This window comes from Colossoma macropomum, unplaced genomic scaffold (assembly GCF_904425465.1).
Source record: "Colossoma macropomum unplaced genomic scaffold, Colossoma_macropomum, whole genome shotgun sequence".
NCBI lineage: Eukaryota > Metazoa > Chordata > Actinopteri > Characiformes > Serrasalmidae > Colossoma > Colossoma macropomum.
The window spans coordinates 2,677,842-2,703,163 of record NW_023494793.1 but is presented as its reverse complement, the minus strand read 5'-3'; the positions used below and the strand labels follow the sequence as shown (position 1 = coordinate 2,703,163).

At 41.4% G+C, this 25,322-nt stretch overlaps 1 protein-coding gene across 1 annotated transcript in view; it reads right to left on the bottom strand.

Moving 5' to 3' along the window:
• Nucleotides 1-25,322, bottom strand: part of gfra2a (GDNF family receptor alpha 2a) — a 143,706-nt gene that overhangs the window by 81,517 nt on the left and 36,867 nt on the right. Inside the window, exon 3 of the mRNA XM_036578201.1 lies at nt 4,959-5,045. Within this exon, the coding sequence (XP_036434094.1) occupies nt 4,959-5,045 (87 nt within the window). The remainder of the gene's footprint in view (nt 1-4,958; nt 5,046-25,322) is intronic.

Sequence of the window (25,322 nt, the reverse complement as noted above, 5' to 3'; positions counted from 1 at the left end):
GAAAGTTATCACAAGAAATGGCTGCCTGATGTCTGAGACTCTGTTTTATGATAGTTTTGAGAAGATTTTGGCCTTAAACTCCATTCATAGTGGAGGGATACACAATATGCAGGGTGTTGTCAGGCAAAATAGTCCCCAAAGAAAACTTATTATTTCAGATTTTCCACTATTTTCCATCATCAACATTCCATATGAACTCAGAAGACTCGTGTAGGTTCACTGGTGGTTCTGGATAGTAAATAAAATGTCTATATTTGTGCTGTAGTCATGGCGACCCCTGGTTCCTATCACCACCACTGTAAAGACATCTGAACCATTTCACACCAAACCGCTCTGAATCACTCTGTTTACATCTCACTCACTGGATAAGTAGAAATTTTGAAAAACTGGTGAAATTGCCCTTTCACATTTGACTTGAATTGACTGGAACTCACATTTACCCCAAATGTAGTCGATCAACACATGTTTGGAGTCTGAAGTTGGCTTATTTAGTCTTAGGAGCCTCATGGCTAATGTAGCTAACAAGTAATAGAAGCCTGACTAAAACTAGTTACTTTGAATTTTCCTCCTCAAAGAGAAAACAAGGAAAACTGGGAATTTCTGCTCGGAAAGCTGGGAAGGGTGTCATCCTAGTGTAGCATTTGATCTCATATCAACAGGCCTGCCCACACCAACAACAGTGATAAGGCTCCATTTGAGGCATCCGATGAGATTACAGTGCAAAAAAGATGGTTTCTCAAGGGTTCTTGAGTAAAGATAATGGTTCTACCTAGAACCATGAACACTCAAAGAACCATATGCATGCTTAAAAGGTTTTTTGCATGGTGAAATGGTTCTTCAGATTGATGGAGAACGTGTTGTAGATGGTTCTATACAGCGCCAAAAAGGGTTCTAATGTGGATCAAAGCTTAAAACAGAAGAGCACTATAGCAGAGCTATAAAGAACCCTCCTTTTCATGAGATTCTATCTAGAACCATGTAAAGCACACTCTCCATCATGCACATATTTCTTTGGGTGTTCATGGTTCTGTAAAGAGTCATTGTCCTTACTCAAGAACCTTTGAGGAACCATCCTTTAAGAACTATGCATGCTACAAAGGTTCTTTTCTCTTATGGTAACCATTAAGCCAATTCACATTAGAAAGCAGTACCATTAGCTTTATTTTGTAATGGTTCTAATGGTCGTTTTTTAGCAGGGCACTGAAACTGTAGGCTTTTTTTTAGCTGTACTATGATGAGTTTGCTGTTTTCAGATGGTAAATATGTTGGTAAATATGTTGTGCTGGTACGAGTGGATCAGGCACAGCAGTACTGCTGGAGTTTTTAAACACTGTGTCCACTCACTGTCCACTCTATTAGACACTCCTACCTTGTCGGTCCACCTTGTAGATGTAAAGTCAGAGACGATAGCTCATCTGCTGCTGCACAGTTTGTGTTGGTCATCCTCTAGTCCTTCATCAGTGGTCACAGAACGCTGCCCACAGGATGCTGTTGGCTGGATATTTTTGGTTGGTGGATTATTGCTTCAAGATGCTACCACTGTTGTTAGCTGTGCTAACGTCCTATTGATCATGTTCATGGATAGCAGATTATCATACAGTGTGAGAAACCACTTAATCAAGTCTATTAAAGATTACCTAATGTGAATAATTAGCCATTCAGTTAGCACCATGCTAATTGGTGGGGTACAAGCTTACTTGTACTCAGCTATATTAGCCTTGTAGCTCCAGTGCTAAAGCTAAAGAAGCAAAACCAGCTGAAAAAAAAAAATAAAAAATAAACAGCACATGCTGGTCCAATGCTGGTCCAAACTGGTCTAAGCTGGTTTATGCTGGTCTAGTGTTGGTTTGAAGGGTCACCCAGCATGGTCATGGTGGTTGACCAGCATGCTGGCATCCAATACACAACATAAAATCCCTGCTGTTGGAAGAAAACTTTGCATCTCCATTTTTGATGTTTTTCAGTTTTTGACATAATTTGAAAATACATGTTACTCTTTACATTGTGTGTAAATTCCATGATGAATGGACCAAAAGAAACGACCCAAACTTACTTGGAAAAAGCTTCTATTGACTTCCATTAAAAGTAAAGTAGGTTTTTTCATTTTCCTGTAAAGTTACTATGGTAACACTTTCTATGAATGTCACGTTTGTAAGCATCTATAAACACATTTGTGACATGTGGCTGCATTCATAAGGCATTATAAACATGGTTATAAATATTTATAAAAATTAATTACACTTTATAGCCATGTTTATTATACATTATGAATTGTTAATATAATGCATTATAAGTAGTGTTAATAACATGTTATACTGTCAGTGCCAAAGAAGTCAGTCCCAGTTTAGAGACTGTAAATAAAAGACAAATACAGAGTTTATTTACGTCCTGAGATTTCCAGTATTGTATTTCTCAGCGCTGGTGCTGTCAGGGCTGCATCTTCAGGGCTTCAGTCCTGAATATTCAGATGCTCCAAACTGAATCACTGCTACAGTGAGCTTTTCTTACCCAGCGTCTCACTTTAAACACTACAGTACATCACAGCAAACCAAGTACCCATCAGCCCCTCCCCTGAACCCCCTCTGACATCACACTGAGCGTGAAGTCACTGTGGAGTGAAGGCCTGGAGAGGGAGAGGTGAGAACGTAGAGCGCTGTCATTGTAATTTGTTCCTTCACTGGTTCTAACGTCAAGTGCTAGAACCCTTCACTCTGTAACATCCCTACACTACAGTACAGTAAATGCTAATTTCTGCTAGCATCCTACTGGATATGCAGTGTTAAGTTAGCTCCAAGCTAACGGTGGTGTACATTACCTTTCCCACATTGGGTAAAACACTGATGGCAGCTCTAGTTTAAACTCTGACATTTGAAGCCTGTAATGTGCTTTACTGTGAATGTTTTAGTGTTTCAGTAAATCCTTCAGTAAATACTTCAACTTGAAGCCTCACTCTGAACACTGGAGGAGGCTTTAGTACAGTACGCTTCACTTTACTTAGAGCGGACAAATACCACTTATGAGCTCTTATAATTTGTTATGATCAGTACTTATAATGCATTATGTTAACAATTCATAATGCATAATAAGCATGGCTATAACGTAATGCATTTTTATAAATATTTATAGGCATGTTTATGATGCCTTATGAATGCATTATAACATGTTATGAATGTGTTTACAGATGCTTACAGATGTGACATTCATAGAAAGTGTTACTGTTATTATTTTGGAGATAGGAGGTTTTTAACGATATGCTTGTTTTGCTGGTGACCAGCCGTGCTGGGCTACACTGGTTTTTCTAGAAGGGATCGACTCACTCCGTGTAGAAGGGGAAAAATCACAGCATTTTTTGCCCAACGGTTCCTTTCATTCCGGTTCTCTCAAACAGAGTTCTCGTACTCGTTATGTGCTTTCACATTTCTCTGTTTTTTTTGACTAGCACAGCAGACCAACAGAGCAGAAAGGCCGGACTAAACTCCCCTTTGTGTAATTACACCTCTCGCCGGCTCTTTCTTTATTCCTCCCCTTCGTGCGTTTTCCAGCCTCAGCAATTATTCGGGATAAAAACCCCGTAACGAATTGCACAAAACTCTCAACAAGCGGCTCCCACTCAAAAGTCGACCCTCGGAGATAGGGAAAAAAAAACTGCTGTTACACAACAAAATCAGCAGGAAGCGAGGATCTGGCAACCCTGTGGCACCCCGCCTCGCTCTCCGCTGCACGTTAAAGCTTTGTCATTCTGAGGGTGTTCTGTCAGAGCGGAATAAAAATGAATGCTGTGTGTTTTCTGCACTGTCTGCGGCTCCGGCAGTGAGGGGGAGTCGATCATTTTGCTAAGCCTGGCTGTCTGTAATGATCTCGCTCAGTGAATTAAGCACCAGCCTCACCCGATGCTGCGGCTACAAAAGCCTCGGATGTTTATTTTCCAATCGAATAAATCACTCATTCCTTCACGCTGCGCTTACAGACCGTCTAAAAGTAAGCACTCGCCCCACACAGCTAGCGCGCTGTTGATTCAACCTGTAATCAGCACTCACTGGTCACTTTATCAGAAACAGCAAATAAAATCACTGCCCACTTTGCTAGAAACGTCTACGCTGTACTTCCACTAACTGGCCACTTTATTAGAAACACCCACCTTGTGCCTCCACTAATTGGCCACTTTATTAGGAATGCCTACCTTGTTCTTCTACCCACTGATCACTTTATAAGAAACACCAATCTTCTGCTTTCACTGACTGGCCAGTTTAGTGGAAACGCATCTTGTATGTCCACTCACAGGCCACTTTACTAGAAATACTGACCCTATACTTCCACTAACTGGCCACTATATTAGACACACATACCTTCCTACTTCCAGTCAATGGCCACTTTATCAGAAACACCCACACTGTGCTTCCACTAACTGGCCACTTTATTGGAAACACCTACCTTGTGCTTCCACTCAGTGGTCACTTTATTAGAAATACTCACCTACTTTTACTCACTGACCACTTTATTAGAAACACCTACCTACTTCCATTCACTGGCCACTGTATTGGAAACACCTTGATGTTCCACACACTGGCCACTTTATGATGTGTTATTATTATGTATTATTATGCATTGTGTAGGTGTTATAGACTGTAGTCCATCTGTTGCTCTACTCCATTCATCATCAGTCAGTTTCTTACCACAGGACCACTGTTGAGTGGACCAGCACCCAAAAATGTCCAGAGCAGAGCGACTCTGTGGTCAGAAACTGAGCACTGATGAAGGATTAGCAGATGGCTAACACAAACAGTACATCAGAAAGGTGGAGGTGGAGGCAGTGGTTTCCAATAAAGTGGCCACAAAGTGAAAGTTTAGCTCAAGTGAATTCAGAAGGCTAAGTTGATCAAAAAGGAAACGGTACTGGATGGCAACAGCAGTGAAGAGTGAATTAGAGATAGTAATGTAATAACCCATAAAGCGCTTACCAGAAGTGATGGAGGCCAGGCGGAAGGCATCAGAGTGACGGACAGGAGGCAGAGGCTCATACGGAGTCGCCTCGTAGAAGTCTTCACCTGAAAATAGAGAGGAGACTCAACGTAAACACCCCTGGTTATTAAACATCACCTGTCAGAATGTGACACAGTGAGCACTGGAAGATATTACAGTAAAGCAGACTTGTAGGTGTGATAGTATCACAGCCAGCCTCAAATAAGAGCAAAATCAGGGTACAGACTGAGGAGCCTCCCAAATTCACAGCACATTTCTCTGTTTCAACACAGCAATGAATGCGGTAACTCAACAGAGAAGACTGCTTCATAATTTAGTCGTTAAGACGTAAACAGAGTCATTCAGAGTGGTTTGGCTCTGTTCTAGAGAAACTTACCGAGTCAGAACTGTTCACAGTGGTGGTGATAGGAACCAGACGTCCACCTCTAAAAGCTCCCTCACAGAAAGTTCCTACATGAAATGGTTATGAATTCACTGCCTGATGACTGAGACACTGTTTTATGATAGTTTTGAGAAGATTTTGGCCTTAAACTCCATTCATGGTGGAGGGATACATAATATGAAGGGTACTGTGAGGCAAAACAGTCCTCAAAGAAAACTGATCATTTCAGATTTTCCACTATTTTCCATCATCAACATTCCATACAAACTCAGAAGACTCGTGTAGGTTCACTGGTGGTTCTGGATAGTAAATAAAATGTCTATATTTGTACTGTAGTCATGGCGACCCCTGGTTCCTATCACCACCACTGTAAAGTTGGTAAGTCGAATGTCAGTCAAGATGCAGAGTTGATGATTTATATCTATTTTTCGCTGTTTGTTTTAGTCAGATTGAGTAAAAACATGTGGCTTTTCTTTACTCTTTTATCTCATATCTCTCTTATCTTTAAACCAACTTCACCACCTCATCCAAGCGTAGAAACTTCTTTTGCAGCCTTTTTTTATGAGCATTTTCACGCAGTCAAATCCTCACTGCAATGTTCCAACATCTACTGTAAAGAAATCCCAGAAGAGTAGAGGCTGTTGCTGCAGCGACGGAGGCCAAACTCCCTATTAATACCCTTCGTTTCATGTAATGCAGCAGTGTTTTGCATACAGTTAGCATTGTCATGCTAATTGTGCCATAATTATCCGTATTTCTGTAGGGAAGCACTGAGCGTTTCTGTCTTTGCTGCTCTCTAAGCTCCTCTGTCAGCCCACATCAGGAGGTGTGGAGCTCCGTCTCTGGTTGCCGTGGGAGACAGGGTACACACACACAGTGATGAGGTGAATGTGGTGGCGTACGCGAGTGAACGTCCTCACACTGTCACTACTGTATAAGCCGCCTGCCACCACTCAGCCGCAGCAAATCCAGAAGGCTTTCTTTTCCAGGGCTGCCAACCTTCTCGCATTTAGGTCTAATCTCACGCTCTCATGCCACACTCATGCATTTTAGTGTCTCACCTAAAAACGACCTGCCGATGAACCTGAACGAAAGTTTCAAAACGATTAAAAAACGATTAAAACACTCTGGATAGGCAACAGCAGTTCACTTGAACGTAAGTGGAGAAGTAGCTAGCTAGTCAGACTCTGTCTATATGCTTTAGATCAGAGGGGGCGGGGCCAGTTTCCATAGCAACAGGGAGCCAATGAGCGATGTGTGGAAGACGAATCACTCCTGCGGTGTGAGAACGTAACCCGAGACATTATAAACGAGGAGACGGTCACTGTTTAAAACACGAAAGGAAAAGCTTGTAATCCTTAACATGCTGTCCATTTACGTAGAAAGTCCCGCCTTTCAAGAAAAAGAGCCAATCAGGTTGTTGGTATGCTGTGAGGGGTAAAGCTCCCCTCATTGTGGAGACCTGCACAAGTGCGGCAACCCGAAAAATCTCATTTTTGGTGTGTAATTGAGCCAAACTCTACAAACTATTTACACAGTTTTTGTCGTTTTTTTTAGTTTCTGAAATCATTTAAAAAGCCTTTTGTCCTTTACATTGTGTGTAAATTTTATGATGAAATGACCAAAAGAAACGGCCCAAAATTATCATTTTGAAGATGAGATTTTGTTCCAACAACAGAGGATTGTGTTTTTATGTAGTTTAAATGTTTTGAGTGTTATGGTCTCCCCTCGTTTGAAGACGGAGAACTCTGGTCTGTAGGGATGGAAATAACTGCCCAGCGGTGTTGCAAAGATGGCTGCTGAGTGAAGACTTAGCTATAAGGACTTTGGTGTAACGTTTTACATTTAGAGAGAAAAACCTTCACCAAACACACGACAGACGGCCCCAACTAGCAAAAACTGGAGAAACAATCAAAAGGTAAATAAAAAGACCTAAACACCCAACCCAGAGTTGGTGGGCCTACTTTTTCTCGTTCACTTACTTTCAAATTGACCTTCTGCAACATTATGATTGACACACCTCTTAGCCAATTACAGCCATCTCTAAACGGTCCTTCACCCACAAGCAACTCCTCAAAACAAACATGCAGCGAGAACATCGGTGGCAGTAAATCAGTCAGAATGATTAGGGTAAGAAATGGTGGAAAGGTGTGCATAAAGCCAGACTCATGCTGTCCTGACCATCTAGAGGTGGAGCTGTGTTTATATTTCATTCCTGAAGCTGAAAAGGTTTTGGATTAAAACCAAACTCATAGCACAAGACTCTAAGGCGGGATCGGCAACCCACATGTTAAAAAGAGCCATTTTGTCCTTTCAACAAAAGTCAAACCACCTTGGGAGCCACAATATTTCATGTCCACTTCACCATCTTGGCTGTAATCTGTCTCAGTATGTGTTAATGTTCTAGTAAAGGCTAAAAAATATAATATAAACTAAAACACAGACTGACTTTGCTCTGCTTTAAGCTTCAGCTCAGCTGTAGCTGCTTTTCTCACATCTCTGGCAGGAAACTTTTCCACAAAAGTAGAACAGTTTCTTCTAAAATGTCTCAACATTCGTCTTTTTCCAAGGCTGAAGTCGCTTCTCATTCTTCAGCTTTTTGTTTGAATGTTCCCGTTCCACCTTAAATGGTGCCTGAGATGCCAGAATGAAACTGCTGCACCATTTAAGGTGGAACGGGACAATTCGAACAGGAAGCTGGCGAATGAGAAACTGACTTCAGCCTCACAACTTTTTTAGTGTTTGTCAGTTTCTCGTTGCAGATTAAACGTATCAGGAAACCAGCTGGAGTGATTATAAACACTAATAAGTCCATTCGTCTCCAAATGATCGATCGTCGTCTTAAATCTCTCTCTTTGCCGTTTTGTTAGCTACTAGCTAGGCGAGACTGTTGTCCGTGTTGCTGTGGTGACCAGCAGTCTGCGCTGATCTTCAGGGTTAAAGGGTGAATCAGCAGTTCTACATTAACTCCAGAGTTTAAGACCATTTATTGTTAAACTGTGTTGAACGATCAGCAGAGCTTTATTTTACTGTAAAGGAGGATTATTTTATTTTTACCTACTAATCTGATTCAGCTGTGGAGCCACAACAGGGCAGCAAAAGAGCCATACCCAGCACCGGAGCCACATGTTGCTGAGCCCTGGTCTAAGGTAAGATAAACTTCATCTGAGTTACTGTATTTACACATAGTAATTTTAGATATCTTTATTCTTCATTTTATTCTCATAACATCATTCTTTGTCTTTCTAAAACTTATTTTTAGGTTTAAATGAAAAATGCCTTTTGGACTCTGTATATTTATGTTTCTACTATTTATTTTTCCAACATGCTCTCTTATCTATGTGACTTTGTTTGATCAGATCACCTGTTGTTTTCTGTGTTGCTCTTTTAGCTCTGAGATTGCAGCTCTGAACATTCGTACACATGAGCAACACATCACGTTGATGTGGTTCCTAACTAACGCTGTGCCCCTGCATTCAGTGAGCCATTGTCATGCTAATTGTCCTATAATTATCCAGCCTTCCTGTCAGGTAAGTGTTGTAAGTACGTGTCAGTGTGAGTCATCACTACATTTCTATTACTGTTCTCCGTCATTCCCTCTCTTTATTAAACATGAACTTCAGCAACCTTTGGCGCCAAATGTCATTCATAACCATCACGGCAGAGATCTCAGCTCTGATACGGACACAACACAAACTTCAGGTGGGATTATTTACAGAGAGGGCGTCTCACACTGTCTCAGCGGATTTTGCAGATTTTTTTTGAGTGACTGAAATATTGGGGATCCACATTAAATGATTAGGGATCACACACTGTGCTGCATTGAATCTATTTGGTTTAAATTCAAAAATAATTTACACATGAATGAAATACCTCACATCAAGCACAAGGTGTTTCTAACAAAGTGGCCAGTGAGTGAAAGTAGAATGTAGGTGTTTCTAATAAAGTGGCCAGTGAGTGAAAGTAGAATGTAGGTGTTTCTAATAAAGTGGCCAGTGAGTGGAAACGCTAGGTAGGTGTTTCTAATAAAGCGGCCAGCGAGTGGAAGTACACGGCGGTTGTTTCTATTAAAGTGGCCAGTGAGTGGAAACGCAAGGTAGGTGTTTCTAATAAAGTGGCCAGTTAGTGGAAGTAGAAGGCAAGTGTTTCTAACAAAGTGGCCAGTGAGTGAAAACCCAAGGTAGGTGTTTCTAATAAAGCGGCCAGCGAGTGGAAGTACAAGGCGGTTGTTTCTATTAAAGTGGCCAGTGAGTGGAAGTAGAAGATAAGTGTTTCTGATAAAGTGGCCAGTGAGTAGAAGTACAAGGTAGATGTTTCCAATAAAATGGCCAGCGAGTGGAAGCTCAAGGTTGGTGTTTCTAATAAAGTGGTCAACGCGTGGAAGTACAAGTTGGGTGTTTCTAATAAAGTGGCCAGCGAGTGGAAGTACAAGTTGAGTGTTTCTAATAAAGTGGCCAGCGAGTGGAAGCACAAGGTAGGCATTTCTAATAAAGTGGCCAGCGAGTGGAAGTACAAGTTGGGTGTTTCTAACAAAGTGGTCAGTGAGTGAAAGTAGAATGTAGGTGTTTCTAACAAAGTGGTCAGTTAGTGGAAGTAGAAGATAAGTGTTTCTAATAAAGTGGCCAGTGAGTAGAAGTACGGGTACAAGTTGGGTGTTTCTAATAAAGTGGCCAGCGAGTGGAAGCACTAGGTGGTTGTTTCTAATAAAGTGGCCGGTTTGCTAAAGCAGTTATCCTTGCTGCTAAGGCTGACAGTGAAGCTCCACTCTGCAAAGTACAAACTCCATAAGGATCAGTGAAGCGTCTCGGCCTGAGCACTGGAGACTTTATAATGAATACAGCAGCAAACTCCTTCAGTATGGCCGTGTGTGCGGGGGGGGGGGGGGGGGAGTGCAGTTAGATTGCTCAGAGCTGTGATTTTTTTCCTCTCATTGTTTTTCGTGCATTATAACTAGCCTTCAGTGAGTGAAACGACGGCGTTCGGTACGTACAATACAGCGCGCAGTGTGAGAGCACTTTGATGGACGTTTATTAACTGTGCTGAGCGCGTGTATTAGCATGTGGTATCCTTTCCCCTGTGACATTTCAATCTGAAAGCAGTCTACCTCTCTCTCAATCTCCCTCTCTCTCTCACTCTTTCACCCTTTTCCATCCTTCGCTTCCAATCATCTCAGTGGGAAGTGAACTCTGATGGTCATCTGCAGAGACAGCCTATTACCTGAGACTACAGGGAGCCACAAGTGCTCTCTCTGTCTCTCTCTCTCTCTCCCTGTCTGTCTCTCTCTCTCTGTCTTTGAGCCTGTCTCAGGAGTGGTGAGGTGACAGTGGAGTCTGGCAGCGTTCGACAGCAGAACAATCACACACTGCTTTAGTGTCAGTCTGGGAGAAACACACTCAGACAGAAACATACTCAGACGCTCCACTCGTTCACAGGGCAAAAAAAAACGACAGACAAAACCAACAGGTTACAGAATTGTGGGAGGCTGAAAGTGCCTGTTTCCAAAAAATGCTATGCTTTTTGGACACAGCTTGGAAGTCACATTACTGGTGACCTCTCAAGGCAGTAATCACAAGGGCCAGAGGTATCTGTTTAACCTTTAGAGGTCTACACTAATTATTACTGCTGTTTTGCAATACATTCTTAGTGCACTGGCCACTTTATCAGAAACACCTACCCTGTGCTTCCACTCACTGGCCATTTTATTAGAAACGTCTACCTTGTGCTTCCACACTCTGGCCACTTTATTAGAAACACCTACCTTGTGCTTGCACTCACTGGCCACTTTATTAGAAACGCCTACCTTGTGCTTCCACTAACTGGCCACTTTATTGGAAACACCTACTTTATCGCTCTCCCATGTAGGTGCACAGTTACAGACTTTAGTCCATCTGTCGCTGCCCAGTTTATTAGCACTTCTCTGATGTTGTCAGTATGCAGCCGAAATAATATTTGGTACTGGTTCAGTGTGTCTGTTCTCAGCTCTGTGATGTTTAGTTTCCATTTCAGAGGCCTTGAGTTTCACAAGGTCTTGGTTCAGATCTGCTGATTGATGTAGACCCTGACGAATGTGCAGAAATATGTAAAAATGCAATAAAAAATAAAGAGAATAAACATGCCAAAATCCAGCCTTATGCTTGGCACCAATCAAATATTCATCCCTCAGAAGTTCCACTCGTGGTGGCAGAGCTATTAGAGAGAACGTCTGATTCAGCGAAAGTGATCTACCTTCTGGCAAAACATTACTGGCCAGCTTCGAGCAAAATGGTGCCAGCATCTGATATTGCAGGCGCGTTTGTGCCTGTTATTTCTGAGGGCGGACTATTTGCATATGGTCACCTACAACAGCAACCAGACTTAACTCATTAACGTCCATATCTGACATCTGAAAATGTCCTGCAGTTCTCAACCTTTTACAGGTTGAGCCTTGGGTTCACTAAACGACTTTTACAGTCTGAACAGCTTATAAAAGACTGGGCGTCTCACTGTCTCAGCGGATTTCGCAGATTTTTTTGAGTGACTGAAATATTGGGGATCCACACTAAATGATTAGGGATCACACACTACTCAACTTTTAAGCTGTTGCGGAACCGGACGGAGCTCACTGAACTTTCTCTCGTTACTAAGACACGCAAATAAACAAACGTGTAGTGGCTGTTGTTGTTTTCTCTGCCGTTTGCGCTGAAACAGTAAAGAAGCAGCAAGTATACATAAAACGGGTTTTAATTGTACATAAACCCGAATGTGCCTTAAACTCAGCTCATTAAAAACCTTTGCTCCACACTTTTCTCCAGACTTTTCTTTGTTTACTTGCTGTATTTTCTTTTTTCGTGCTCTCATGTTTTCATTGGCTGTTGAAGGAGTCGTTCATCAGTTTACAGTAGGCTACACTCAGAGTCGGGTCGAGAAAACTGAATGTTTGCTAAACTCCGACCGGTCTGAAACGCGATCAGGAGGCCAAAAATCTACACGACTTTTAACCCAATTTAAGTCTGGCTGAGTCTGAGCTGGTCGGCTCTAGTCTGCAGATTTTTGGGTCAGTCGGAGTCGACCGTTGGTGAGAGAGTCGAGTCATGAGTGAGAGGCGCAGAGTCAGATTTATTGCCTCCCCATCGTGTTTGAGACCAGTCGGACTTTTTCAAACGTTTGATTATTTAGACCTGACTCTGAGTGTAATCTAGTGTAAACTGATCAACAACTCAATCTGAATGGATTCCTGCAACAACCAATGAAAACCGAGCGCACAAAAGAAGAAAATACAGGAAGTAAACAAAGAAAAATGCCGAAGTCACTTATGTGTGGAGCAAAGCTTTTTAATGAGCTGAGTTTAAGGCACAGTCGAGTTTATGTACATTTAAAACTCGCCATGAACTCTCAAAGAGCCATGTGCATGCTTAGTTCTCTGCATGGTGAAATGGCTCTTCAGATTGGATGGAGAATGTGTTGTATATGGTTCTACGTAGCACTAAAAAAGGTTCTGGTATCGTTATGATGTCAGGCTTGTTACATTAGAAGAACCCTTTTTGGTGCTACATAGAACCCTATTCAAAATGGTTCTATATAGATATTTAGTTGTTCTGTGTGATTTTTATTACATATAAGTTTTCTGCCTTTATTTGAAGCTGAAAGATGAATAATTTGTGCTTAATAACTGATCGTGCACCACTATAGTGAAATGATTGTGTAACCTTTACTGCAATTGTTAGGTTTTGTGAACACTTAGACAGGAACCCAGTGTTATTTCCTCATGCATTCCTGCTTCCTGTTGTTTATTTGTATTCTGTGTCTCTGCTTTTCTTTCGCTCTCTCCGGTTTCTGCCTCTGACCTGTTCTATTCCTGCCTGTTTTCCCTGTTTTATGATTATGGATCTGCCTGCGCTCTGACCCCTGCTGAACCGTGACTGTGATTTCTGGAAATGCCTTAATAAAGCAGACTCTGGTTTATTATTATACATTCGTCTGCCTCGAGCCTTCCAATTTCACAGCCTGATTGCACCCTTATCCAGTTCAGAATTATTCTCTCAGCCAAATCCAGACCGAGTCAATATCAGACTGCTGCTGCCGGCCCACATAAACAACTACAATGTAGTTCTGAGGAGGGAACGTCCACTTATTTGTATCTGAAACCACCTCCGGTAGAACAATAAATCAGACAGTAGAGGTGGACAGAGTAGCCTAAACCCATACTGCAGTAAATGTGCTGTTACTTCAGTGAAATGATGACTGCAGTAAAAAAAGCAAAAGTAGCAAAAAACTATGAGTTGAGTCAATGTCCAAACACTTCTGGAGGGCTGAGTTTCCCTATAGAGCCGCAGTGGAACTCCTTGGTCCCTTTAGCATCTATAAGCAGAGCAACCAAGAGGCTGAAATTTAGACCAAAAGGATCCAAACAGAGAAGAATAAAGTCTAACAAACCTCAGCTCCTCGTTTTTTTTTCCTTGTGGTGCAGCTTTTACATCCTGGCGCCTCATTAATACATGTAAATAAGCTCAGTCCTGATTGACTGCCTTGCAGTGTGACTCATTCAAACAGTAGTTTGAGCTGAAACACTCCATATAACTTCAGTGTGAGTGGGCGGGGCTAAACTAATGAAGGCTGAATAGGCAAATATATGTAAATGTGTTGGTTTTCATGACATCACAGGCTGTAATTGTTGTTTTTTTCACTTTATAATCCACCACACATTTTCAATAGAAGACAGGCAGGTCAGTCTAGCACCTGCACTCTGATTACGCAGCCATGCTTCTGTAAGGTGCAGAATGTTTTTTTGGTGTTGTCATGTTTAAATAAACATGGACAACCCTAAAAAAGACGGTGTCTAAAAGGCAGCATATGTAGCTCCAAAATGTGTTCAGTGTTAAAGGTGCTTTCACAGATGTGCCGTTACCCAATAACACCCCCCCACACCATGACAGACTCTGGATTTTGAACTTTACACTGGTAACAATGTGGACGGTCCTGGACACAGCGTCCATTCATTCCATACACAATCTGAAAGGTTGACTCATCGGATCACAATACACATTTCCACTGAGCATCAGTCCATTTCAGATGAGCTCGAGCCCAGAGAAGTCGGCGGTGTTTCTGGATGTTGTTCATATATGACTTCTACTGTGCAGAGCACAGTCTTAACCTGGATTAGTAGACGCACTGACAGACAGTGTTTATTGGCAACAGTTTGTCAGAGGATTCCTGAGCCTAATGTAGTGCTGTCTGAGGGGTCAAAGGTCACAGGCATTCGACTGTGGTTTTCAGTCTTTTCACAATTTTTTTCACAATGACCTCAGAATAAAGTCGGTCACACCAGTGACTTCAGCTAAAAGCTTCATATGAAATCATGAGCTAAATGAGAAAATCTCTGATAACTGAAAGACACAGTGGACTCACCATGTGCTTTTCTTCATAGATCCTCAGAAAACAGGTAAAAGGAAGTCGAGTGATGTCATCAGTGTGACTTTTATTTCAAAATAAGAGTTTTTTATTACACAGTAACACCAGTGACACGACTCCTGGGGACAACAACTTTCATTATATATTTAATAATATTTATTTGGCATTTGTTTTCCTTATGTCATTTACTTCATATATTTCATAGTCATGTTTAGATTATTGCAGTTAAAATTGCAGAAAAACGTGTTTTTTACTTCAAAATATGGCCTCAGCCTTCACACACGACTGTGAGGACGAGCTCTTCTGTAGTGTTTGGAATTATGATCGATCATCTAAACCGCTTATCCTTCTGGGTCGCGTGGGGTGCTGGAGCCTATCCTAGCTGTCACTGGGCAGAAGGCAGGATACACCCTGGACGGGTCGCCAGTCCATCACAGGTTCGATTCCCAGCTGGGCGACCAGGGTTGTTTCTGTGTGGAGCCTGTTCTCCCTGTGTCTGCGTGGGTTTCCTCCGGGTACTCAGGTTTCAGTCCAAAGACATGCAGTCAGGCCAATTGGACTTGCTAAACTGCCCCTAGGTGTGAGTGTGTGTGGGAATGTGTATGTCCGATTTACAAACCAATATTGCTAAATTGAGGCTCAAGAAGGTGTAATTGTTAAAATAACTTATTGCTTTATTTTAAAATATAAATAAATTGTAACCCAAACATCATTTTCAAGTGCAATATATCTGTAAACGCTAGGGACACAAAAATGGACGTTTCTGTAGAATGACCCATTTGCATCTCACATACCGTCGCAACATATTTGGATTTGGGTTTGTTCAGTAGGGGCCCTTTAAAGTACATCTAATCTGGTAAATGGTGATAGTTAAAAACAGACTGCAGACTGTCTGTAAGTACATTCGCTGCTGTTTTTAGTCTTTTCTTCTGTGTCAATCTCTACATTTTCCTTCATGAAGTGAACATGTCGAATGTCTCAGTGCCTCTGCATCTTCTGTTTTCACAGCCTCTTGTGTCGTCACTCGTAACTAACTCCCCCTAAAAAAGCGTTATATGAGAAATCATAGCCTGGGGTGACAGAAACCCCCCCCCGGAAAAAAAACACACAAAAGACTTTGATGGATGTGTGGAAGAACGTCGAGTCAATAACAACAAAAAAAGCACTCCTGTGTTGTATTACAGCACATTCGCTACCTAATACGAAATCACATGCTTATTTGAAGGAAATCTGATCAACACAGGCGAGAAACGAGTGCATTTCTTTCTCTCTCTTTCTTTCTCAGCCGCTATTCTAGCTTCCTCCACGGCTTAATTCCAGCTCGCAGTCAGCGCTCAGGATACGCACAGACAAATTATGTTAATAAGACAAAATAACGACAACAGCGAACCTCCCAGTGCTCGTCTAAAATAGAGCCTCGCACTGCGCTCCACTGGTGCATGATGGTTAATTGCTGTTGTGCTCTGTCTGCGAGCGAACGGCGGAAACAGAGGAACCAGCTCCGCTGCTTTACTGACCACAATCCACGTCCTATTACTCTGAATAAGCTCAGCAAGCCCATCGTCTGTGAACAGGAGGATAAAGAAATGTCCGCTCATTCACATTCACAGGCCTTCAGCTGGATTAGTAACGTGTTCCCACAGCAAAAAGTGCACAAGCTGCCATAACAACGTCACAGCGTTTACTGGTATTCATTAGCCAGCTGAGCTTGACCGGACGAGCTGGTTACTGACCCAATACATTTAGAGCATTAAAGACAGCAGCCATTAAAAATGACAGTTGTATGCAAAAGTTTGACCACCAAAATAACGTGGTTGTTGATTTTTTTAAGTGAAAACTGGTTGATAGATAGATAGATAGATAGAGAGATAGATAGATAGATAGACAGATAGATAGATAGATATACGCAGCAGTGCTGCTAAACCATTTAGTGTCGCTGCTGGACTGAGAACCAAAAACATCCAGCCAACAGCGTCCTGTGGGCAGCGTCCTGTGGGCAGCGTCCTGTGGGCAGCGCCCCAGGCAGGACTAGAGGATGACCAACACAAACTGTGCAGCAGCAGATGAGCTATCGTCTCTGACTTTACATCTACAAGGTGGACTGACAAGGTAGGAGTGTCTAATAGAGCGGACAGTAAGTGGACACAGTGTTTAAAAACTCCAGCAGCACTGCAGTGTCTGATCCACTCAGACCAGCACAACACACACTAACACACCACCACCACATCAGTGTTACTGCAGTGCTGAGAATGACCCACCACCCAAACAGTACCTGGACTACAGTGGACTACAGAGTGAAACTATATGGTCAGTGGAGCTGATAAGATGGACAGTGAGTGTAGATACAAGGAGGTGGACTTAAGGAAGTGAGTGTATATGTATACACCTCTATCTGTCTGTCTGTCTGTCTGTCTGTCTATCTATGACTGCACTAACACAAATGTGGTCCTGATTGAGAGTTTAGAGTTGCTCTATTTGTCTCGATGAGCAACAAAACATAAATAATTCATATAAAATCATGCCTTCATTATCACTGCTGATGGATCCTAAAGGGTTAAAATGCCTTGCAGACCTTTGCCTTTGTTTTCTGTGATCCGTTGTTCTCATTACCGTTCCTCGCCGCGCTGAGCTGCTCCGGTCTGGATGAATGATGACTCTCTAACTGAAGCTGCATTTTTCCTCACTCGCGTTTGCGCTACAGGCCTGTAAGCCTCCTCAGCGAGACAGCGCTTGTTAGTACATGAAGTCTTTACTGTCTGATCTTTATATCAGGCTGATCTCAGAGATGGCTGACTGGCCCAGGAAGCTCTAGCTGTCGATATCCGCTGGAGAACCGGAGTCACGGCTGTGGAACCTGATCTATGGCTTGTGGAAGCGAGGCGAGTTTCAAACACGGGCCAAACAAGCCGGTCGTTTTCTTGATTTACTCTGCAGACAGCAGAGAGCGCAGAGACGTGATGATGGAGCACTAACTCGACTTTCCTTCACGGTGCATCTCAGTATTTGGTGCTGCTCCTCAGTTCCACCCACTTTTGATGTATACTGAAGATCTGAAGCTGCCCTGTTTCCAGTATAAATAAAGAGACACTATTTGTACATGTGGTTGCTGATGAATAAAACATCGAATCTCCAAAACGGTAACTTTACAGGAGACTTTCTGAACTTTTAATGTAAGTTTATGTATCAAGACTTCTTCCCAAACAATTTTGGAGCATTTCTGTTGGTCCATTCATCATGAATTTTGAACACAATGTGAAGAGTAGCTGAACTTTTCAAATCATGCAAAAAAGTCAAAAATGACAAAAATTGAGATTATACAGTACGCAGTTTATTTTATTGATGTTGAGACAAAAATTCCTTGTGGCAAATAAAATATGCTCATTGTGGTTCTTTTTAACAGCACAGACCAGGAGTCACAAACCAAAATGGTAAGAAGAGACTTTTTGTCCTTTTAACAAAAATCAAACCACCTCGGGAGCCACATTATATGTCCGTTTTCTCATCTTGGTTGTAAATCTGTCTCAGTATGTTCACTTTGCTCTGCTTCAGCTCAGCTGTAGCTGCTTTTCTCGCATCTCCAGCAGGAAACTTTTCCACAAAAGTTGAACAGTTTCTTCTAAAATGTCTCTTAACGTTAGTCTTTTCACGAGGCTGAAGTCGCTTCTCATTCTCCAGCTTCTTGTTCAAATTTTCCTGTTCCACCTTAAATGGTGCCTGAGGTGCTAGAATGTAACTGCGCTCCATTTAAGGTGGAACGGGAACATTCAAACGGGAAGCTGAAGAACGAGAAACTGACTTCAACTTCGCAACTTTTAGTGTTTGTCAGTTTCTCGTTGCAGATTAAACGTATCAGGAAACCAGCTGGAGTGATTATAAACACTAATAAGTCCAATCATCTCCAAATTATCGATGTTCGTCTTAAATCTCTCTCTCTGTCGTTTCGTTAGCTACTAGCCAGGCGAGACTGTTGTCCGTGTTGCTATGGTGACCAGCAGTCTGCGCTGATCTTCAGGGTTAAAGGGTGAATTAGCAGTTCTACATTAACTCCAGAGTTTAAGACCATTTATTGTTAAACTGTGTTGAACGATCAGCAGAGCTTTATTTTACTGTAAAGGAGGATTATTTTATTTTTACCTGCTAATCTGATTCAGCTGTGGAGCAACAGGGCAGTGAAAGAGCCTCATGCAGCTCCAGAGCCTCATGTTGCCGACCCTGGGCATAGATGTTCACGAACGTTGTTAAGTTAGTATAAAATATTTGATTGTTTTAGGTATTATAACTAAATTCAAGCAACACTAATTTGAGCGTTGGGTTTGGGTGCCTATTGACTCTCAGTGTTTGTTAGCACCATTAGCTCGGCAGCTCTAATTCTTAACTAAAGAAGCAAAACATGGACACTGAACATGTCTTGGCTGACTGGATTTGTAATCAGTGGTAAACTATGTAAATTTGACTTTTTCGCTGAGCTGTTTATAGTATTTGATCGACAAAGATGTTGCTATGTTATTCCAGGTGGTTGCTAAGGTGACGCTAGACCATTGCCTTAGAGCCCAAGGTGGTCATGTTGGTAGGCCATGGCTACAGTATCCCAAGTGGTTACTAAGGTGCTGCTAGGCTGTTGCAGTTTTATCCCAGGTGATTGCCAAGGTGTTACTAAGTCATTGCTATGGTATCCCAGGTGGTTACTAATATGTGTACATATGTGCGAGTATGTCTTTGAGTCAGTATGTAATGTCTGCGAGGATAAGAGCGAAAGACGTCCTTGTGACATGATTTGTAGTAGATTTAGTATTTAGTATTTAGTATGTAGTAAGATTTGAATTTAAATACCTTTAACTCTCCAAGTTCTCCAACATAACTATCGGTCCAGAAACGCTCCGTCCCAAAAATGCGCACAAACACACCCGTTTGCGCTGTACTTTGCTCTTTACATTGTAAGTGTCCCATCAGGGTGGATTGGAGTAACCTTCTCAGGCTGCTGTGGGCTGCAGATTGATTGTGTTTGTGTAAGTTATTGAATGAATTGACCGGTGCGGGTGCCCGGCTCGGCTCTGCTCTGTACGGTCTTGCTGAGCATGTGCACTTTTCCTCACGGCGGCCGGGGCTTATTAGAGCCGCTCTCGGCTTCCCGGAGCAGAGAGTGCAGCGCTGTTCACAGAGGCAGCAAAAAAATATCTCCAGTTTGAACAGAGAGCGTTACAGAGCTGACCCACTCGAACTGTCCCCCACCGACTGCCTCTACTCCGGCACACCTGTCACTATTAATGGTTTTAGGTCTTCAAACCAAGTTATATAAGACGAAGACAACCTGAGACAACAAACAGTTTATGATTGATAATTTCATTTATCGAAGGAAAACTGGCTCTGTGTGGAAAAGTTATTGCCCTCTTTACTAACTCGATCAGTTCAGGGGTGGATTTAGTGATTGGGTGGGGGAGGGTCTCGGCCGAAGACAGAAACGGTGCCCCCTGGATGCACTTTTCAAATTAGTTGAGACTCTGGGGTCCTGAGTGATGAAACCATGTACGTTGCAAAAAAAAAGATATTTCAGCAAATGAAATCGTCTTTAATCTGGTGGATATAGCTAATATTTCTCATTACTCATGTAATTTTATTAAGTCAGGTTATCTCACTATATTATCAGATTATTTGGCCTGAAAAGGTGAAGAGAAAATGGTCAACCAGCCTGACAAGAGGAGCTTTGTCATATTGTGACACACACTGAGCTACAAAGTCATTTCACCCAAGAAAGTGTCATGAAACATCTCAACATAAATGCTGCCCACTTTGGTATCCCAGGTGGTTGTTAGGGTGTTGCTAGGCCTTTGCTATGGTATCACAGGTGGTTGTTAAGGTGTTGCTAGGCTATTGCTATGGTATCCCAGGTGGTTGTTAAGGTGTTGCTAGGCCTTTGCTATGGTATCCCTGGTGGTTGCTAAGGTATTGCTAGACCATTGCTATGATATCCCAGGTGGTTGCTAAGGTGTTGCTAAGCTGTTCCTATTTTATTCCAGATGGTTGCTAAGGTGTTGCTAGACTATTGCTTTGGAACCTCAGGTGATTGCTTAGATGTTGCTAGACCATTGCTATGGTATCCCAGGTGGTTGTTAGGGTGTTGCTAGGCTTTTGCTATGGTATCCCAGGTGGTTGTTAGGGTGTTGCTAGGCCATTGCTATGGTATCCCAGGTGGTTGTTAGGGTGTTGCTAGGCCTTTGCTACGGTATCCCTGGTGGTTGTTAAGGTGTTGCTAGGCTATTGCTATGGTATCCCAGGTGGTTGTTAGGGTGTTGCTAGGCCTTTGCTATGGTGTCCCTGGTGGTTGCTAAGGTATTGCTAGACCATTGCTATGATATCCCAGGTGGTTGCTAAGGTGTTGCTAAGCTGTTCCTATTTTATTCCAGGTGGTTGCTAAGGTGTTGCTAGACTATTGCTTTGGAACCTCAGGTGGTTGCTTAGATGTTGCTACACCACTGATATGGTATCCCAGCTGGTCGCTAAGGTGTTTCTAGGCCATTGCTATGGTATACTAGGTGGTTAGTAAGGTTTTGCTAGGCCATTGCTATGGTATCCCTGGTGGTTGCTAAGGTATTGCTAGACCATTGCTTTGGAACCCCAGGTGGTTGCTTAGATGCTGCTAGGCCATTGATATGGTATATCAGGTGGTTGCTAATATGTGTACATATATGTGTGCTAGTATGTTTGTTAGTCCGTATGTAACGTGTGCGAGGGGAACGTCTGAGAGACGTTCTTGTGACATCATTTGTGTTGTGTCAATTTGTGTCAACAAATGCAACATTCATGACAAATTATGTCTACTGGAATAAGTGTTTATAAATGTTTATGTAGGTCTATATCAGTTGTTATGAAGGGCTTATGAACACAGCTGTAGAGTGAAGCAGTACTGAATATTCAAATATTCATATGTTCATTACTTGCAGGCCTAGAATATGAGTATGCAAAACAAAACAGATAAGGCCAAGATTCAAGATGTCTTCTTGTACCCACTTGTAAGTTTGTGTCATTGATAAAGACTGGGCTGAAATCCCCAGCGGCTGATGAACGAGTGCGGAGCAGCGATTATAACTCACTCTGTAGCTGAGCAGTATGTTTGGCTACACCTCTGTGCATTTATTAGGGAGCCATGGTTCCATTCATCTTTGCTTAGCAGCCTCAAATGAGACATCTCTGGGGAAATCAAGATGATAATGAGCAGCAAAACAACAGCGAACACATGGGAAACGGCAAAAACATTTATATTTCCACTGCAACTAAAGCTGAATCGGTCCCATTGTTCTGCCTCAGAGTCGAGGGCACGCCGTTTTTCTTCTGAACTGTGTTTTTATCGGCTTTGAAAGCAGAGTAATCAAAGTGGGTGAGATGGGAAGTGGTAGGGCTGCATGATACAGACTAGAGAGCTTTGTGGTTAAATTTCTCAATACTGCAATTGTGATTTTCTTATGAAATATATAAACATCCTGGTCACTAAAATGACAGCCCTGACCTGGAGTATTTGAATAATACGTATTTTTCATCAAATATCACATATTTCCCCTCAGATATTATATTATCTCCCCATATATCATGTTTCTTTTCAAACACTGAGTATTTTTCCTCAAATACTATATTTTACTTCTCAAATCTCATATTTTATCTCAAATTTCACATTTGTCTCCTTACATATCATATTTTTCCCCTCAGATATCATGAATTTTACCTTAAATATCACATTTGTCGCCTCAAATATCAGATTTGTCCCTTAAATATTGTGCATTTTCCCTCAAATATCATGTTACTTCAGATATCACATTTGCCCCCTCAAATATCACATTTATCCCCTCAAATATTACATTTCCTCCCTCAATTATCACATTTTCCCCCTGAAATATTGTGAATTTCCCCTCAAATTTCACATTTCCCCCCTCAAATATCACAGTTTCCTTAAAATGTTATACATTTTTTCCATTTTTTATCACATTTTCCCTGCAGATCACAAATACTTTAACCTAAAAATTGACTTTTGTTGAATTATGTGAACACTTTGTTTAAAACTATGATTGGTCAGAACGCTCACAGCACATCGTGAAAACGCTGTGATTGGTTAGCAGGCTCATTTGCCTATTGCTGCTTTCTGCAATATCAGTTTTTCAAAAGTCAATATCATGAGTTTTGGGGCTGATTTAGCTGTTTTGTTAAACATTTTCAAAGATAAAACGAACATTAACTTCATCTATTAACATTAAAGTCATCTTAATGATCAGCTTGATTTCTGTTATTTTACTTTTTCAATCCACATGCTAATCACATAGCATTGGATTCATCCAATTAGTCTTATTCTTATTCATTAAAGGTCATTGTTTTCACTTGATTTAACCCTGAAGCCATTTCTACCCTTTAATTCCATTAATTTACATGATTTCTGTTTCAATTTTTCTACTGAAAGCCAAAAAAATTCATAGATTTGCACCACAAACTTGCCTTTTGAACAAGAAAACACATTAATATGAATATAAATCACACATCAGACATATTTTACCATCGCTCTGATTAACGAAATCAATAATAAGCTCTTACTGATCCAAACTCTGTTCTGAATGCCTCTTTTACTCGGTGATAGGAAACACGATATCTCACTGAAAGCTGATTCTACATGCTGGCAGGTTTCTCTGTAGCTAATGTGGACGTGTGCACACTGTAACTCCTCTGGCGACGGATTTAAACGAGTTTAAAGGTTGAAATTCTCATAATGGATCAACAGCAGGACACTCGGTTCCATAGGATTAGCTGTCCATGAGTCCAGACGCTTACACTGAAGTAGTTTGGCCTAAAAGGTCAAACAACCCCAAACGTAGTTGATCAGCCAAGACGTGTTCGGTGTCTGAAGTTTATTTACCAGAGCTAAGAGGCTAATAAGCTAACCAGCAATGGAAACTTATACCCTACCAATTAGCATGGTGCTAAGTGCATCCCTAAATCTTCACACTGACACACTGTTATCTATAAACTGGACTAAAGCACTATAAAAACAGTTGTAGCGGTCATCTTGGGGCCTGAACTTCCATCCTTTTGTCCATTTCTATGTTTTCTGCAGGACTGTCACTGTAAGCCTAAGCGTGCTGTGCGGTAGGAGAACTGATAGAGGCCTGAAATCCTGACTGACGAGTAAAAATGCTCAAGGTTCGGCCTCAGTCCGAAAGTCTTGCTCGTCGTAGGTGCTTCGGCTCTCAGACGGGTGTGAATTGCTTTGTCTTGACAGAATCGTTTGTTTGTGTGTACGTTTTTAATGAAACACGCAAATCCATTAAACAATTATCACAATATTACATTTTGTTTCTCCTTAATAAATCATCTCCAGAACAGGCACACGCCGCTTGTACTGTTTACTCATTCATTGGTGTTGTTTGTGTTTGTTCATTTATTTAGATGTTATTGTTGTTCCTAGTTAAGCAGACCCGCGAGTGACTGAAAGGCATTCGATTAAAAAAGTTTAGTCTCTAGTATCACATATTTTCCCTCAAATATCACACTTTACCTCCAAATATCACATTTTACCTCTCAAATATCACACTTTACCTCCAAATATCACACTTTACCTCTCAAATATCACACTTTACCTCCAAATATCACACTTTACCTCTCAAATATCACATTTTACACCTCAAATATCACACTTTACCTCCAAATATCACACTTTACCTCTCAAATATCACACTTTACCTCTCAAATATCACACTTTACCTCCAAATATCACACTTTCCCTCTCAAATATCACACTTTACCTCCAAATATCACACTTTACGTCTCAAATATCACACTTTACCTCTCAAATATCACATTTTACACCTCAAATATCACACTTTACCTCTCAAATATCACAGTTTACCTCTCAAATATCACAGTTTACCTCTCAAATATCACACTTTACCTCTCAAATATCACACTTTACCTCCAAATATCACACTTTACCTCTCAAATATAACACTTTACCTCTCAAATATCACACTTTACCTCTCAAATATAACACTTTACCTCCAAATATCACACTTTACCTCCAAATATCACACTTTACCTCTCAAATATCACATTTTACCTCCAAATATCACACTTTACCTCTCAAATATAACACTTTACCTCCAAATATCACATTTTACCTCCAAATATCACACTTTACCTCTCAAATACAACACTTTACCTCTCAAATATCACATTTTACCTCCAAATATCACACTTTACCTCTCAAATATCACACTTTACCTCCAAATATCACACTTTACCTCTCAAATATCACACTTTACCTCTCAAATATCACACTTTACCTTTCAAATATCACACTTTACCTCCAAATATCACACTTTACCTTTCAAATATCACACTTTACCTCTCAAATATCACACTTTACCTTTCAAATATCACACTTTACCTTTCAAATATCACATTTTACCTCTCAAATATCACACTTTACCTCTCAAATATCACACTTTACCTCTCAAATATATCACTTTACCTTTCAAATATCACACTTTACCTTTCAAATATCACATTTTACCTCCAAATATCACACTTTACCTTTCAAATA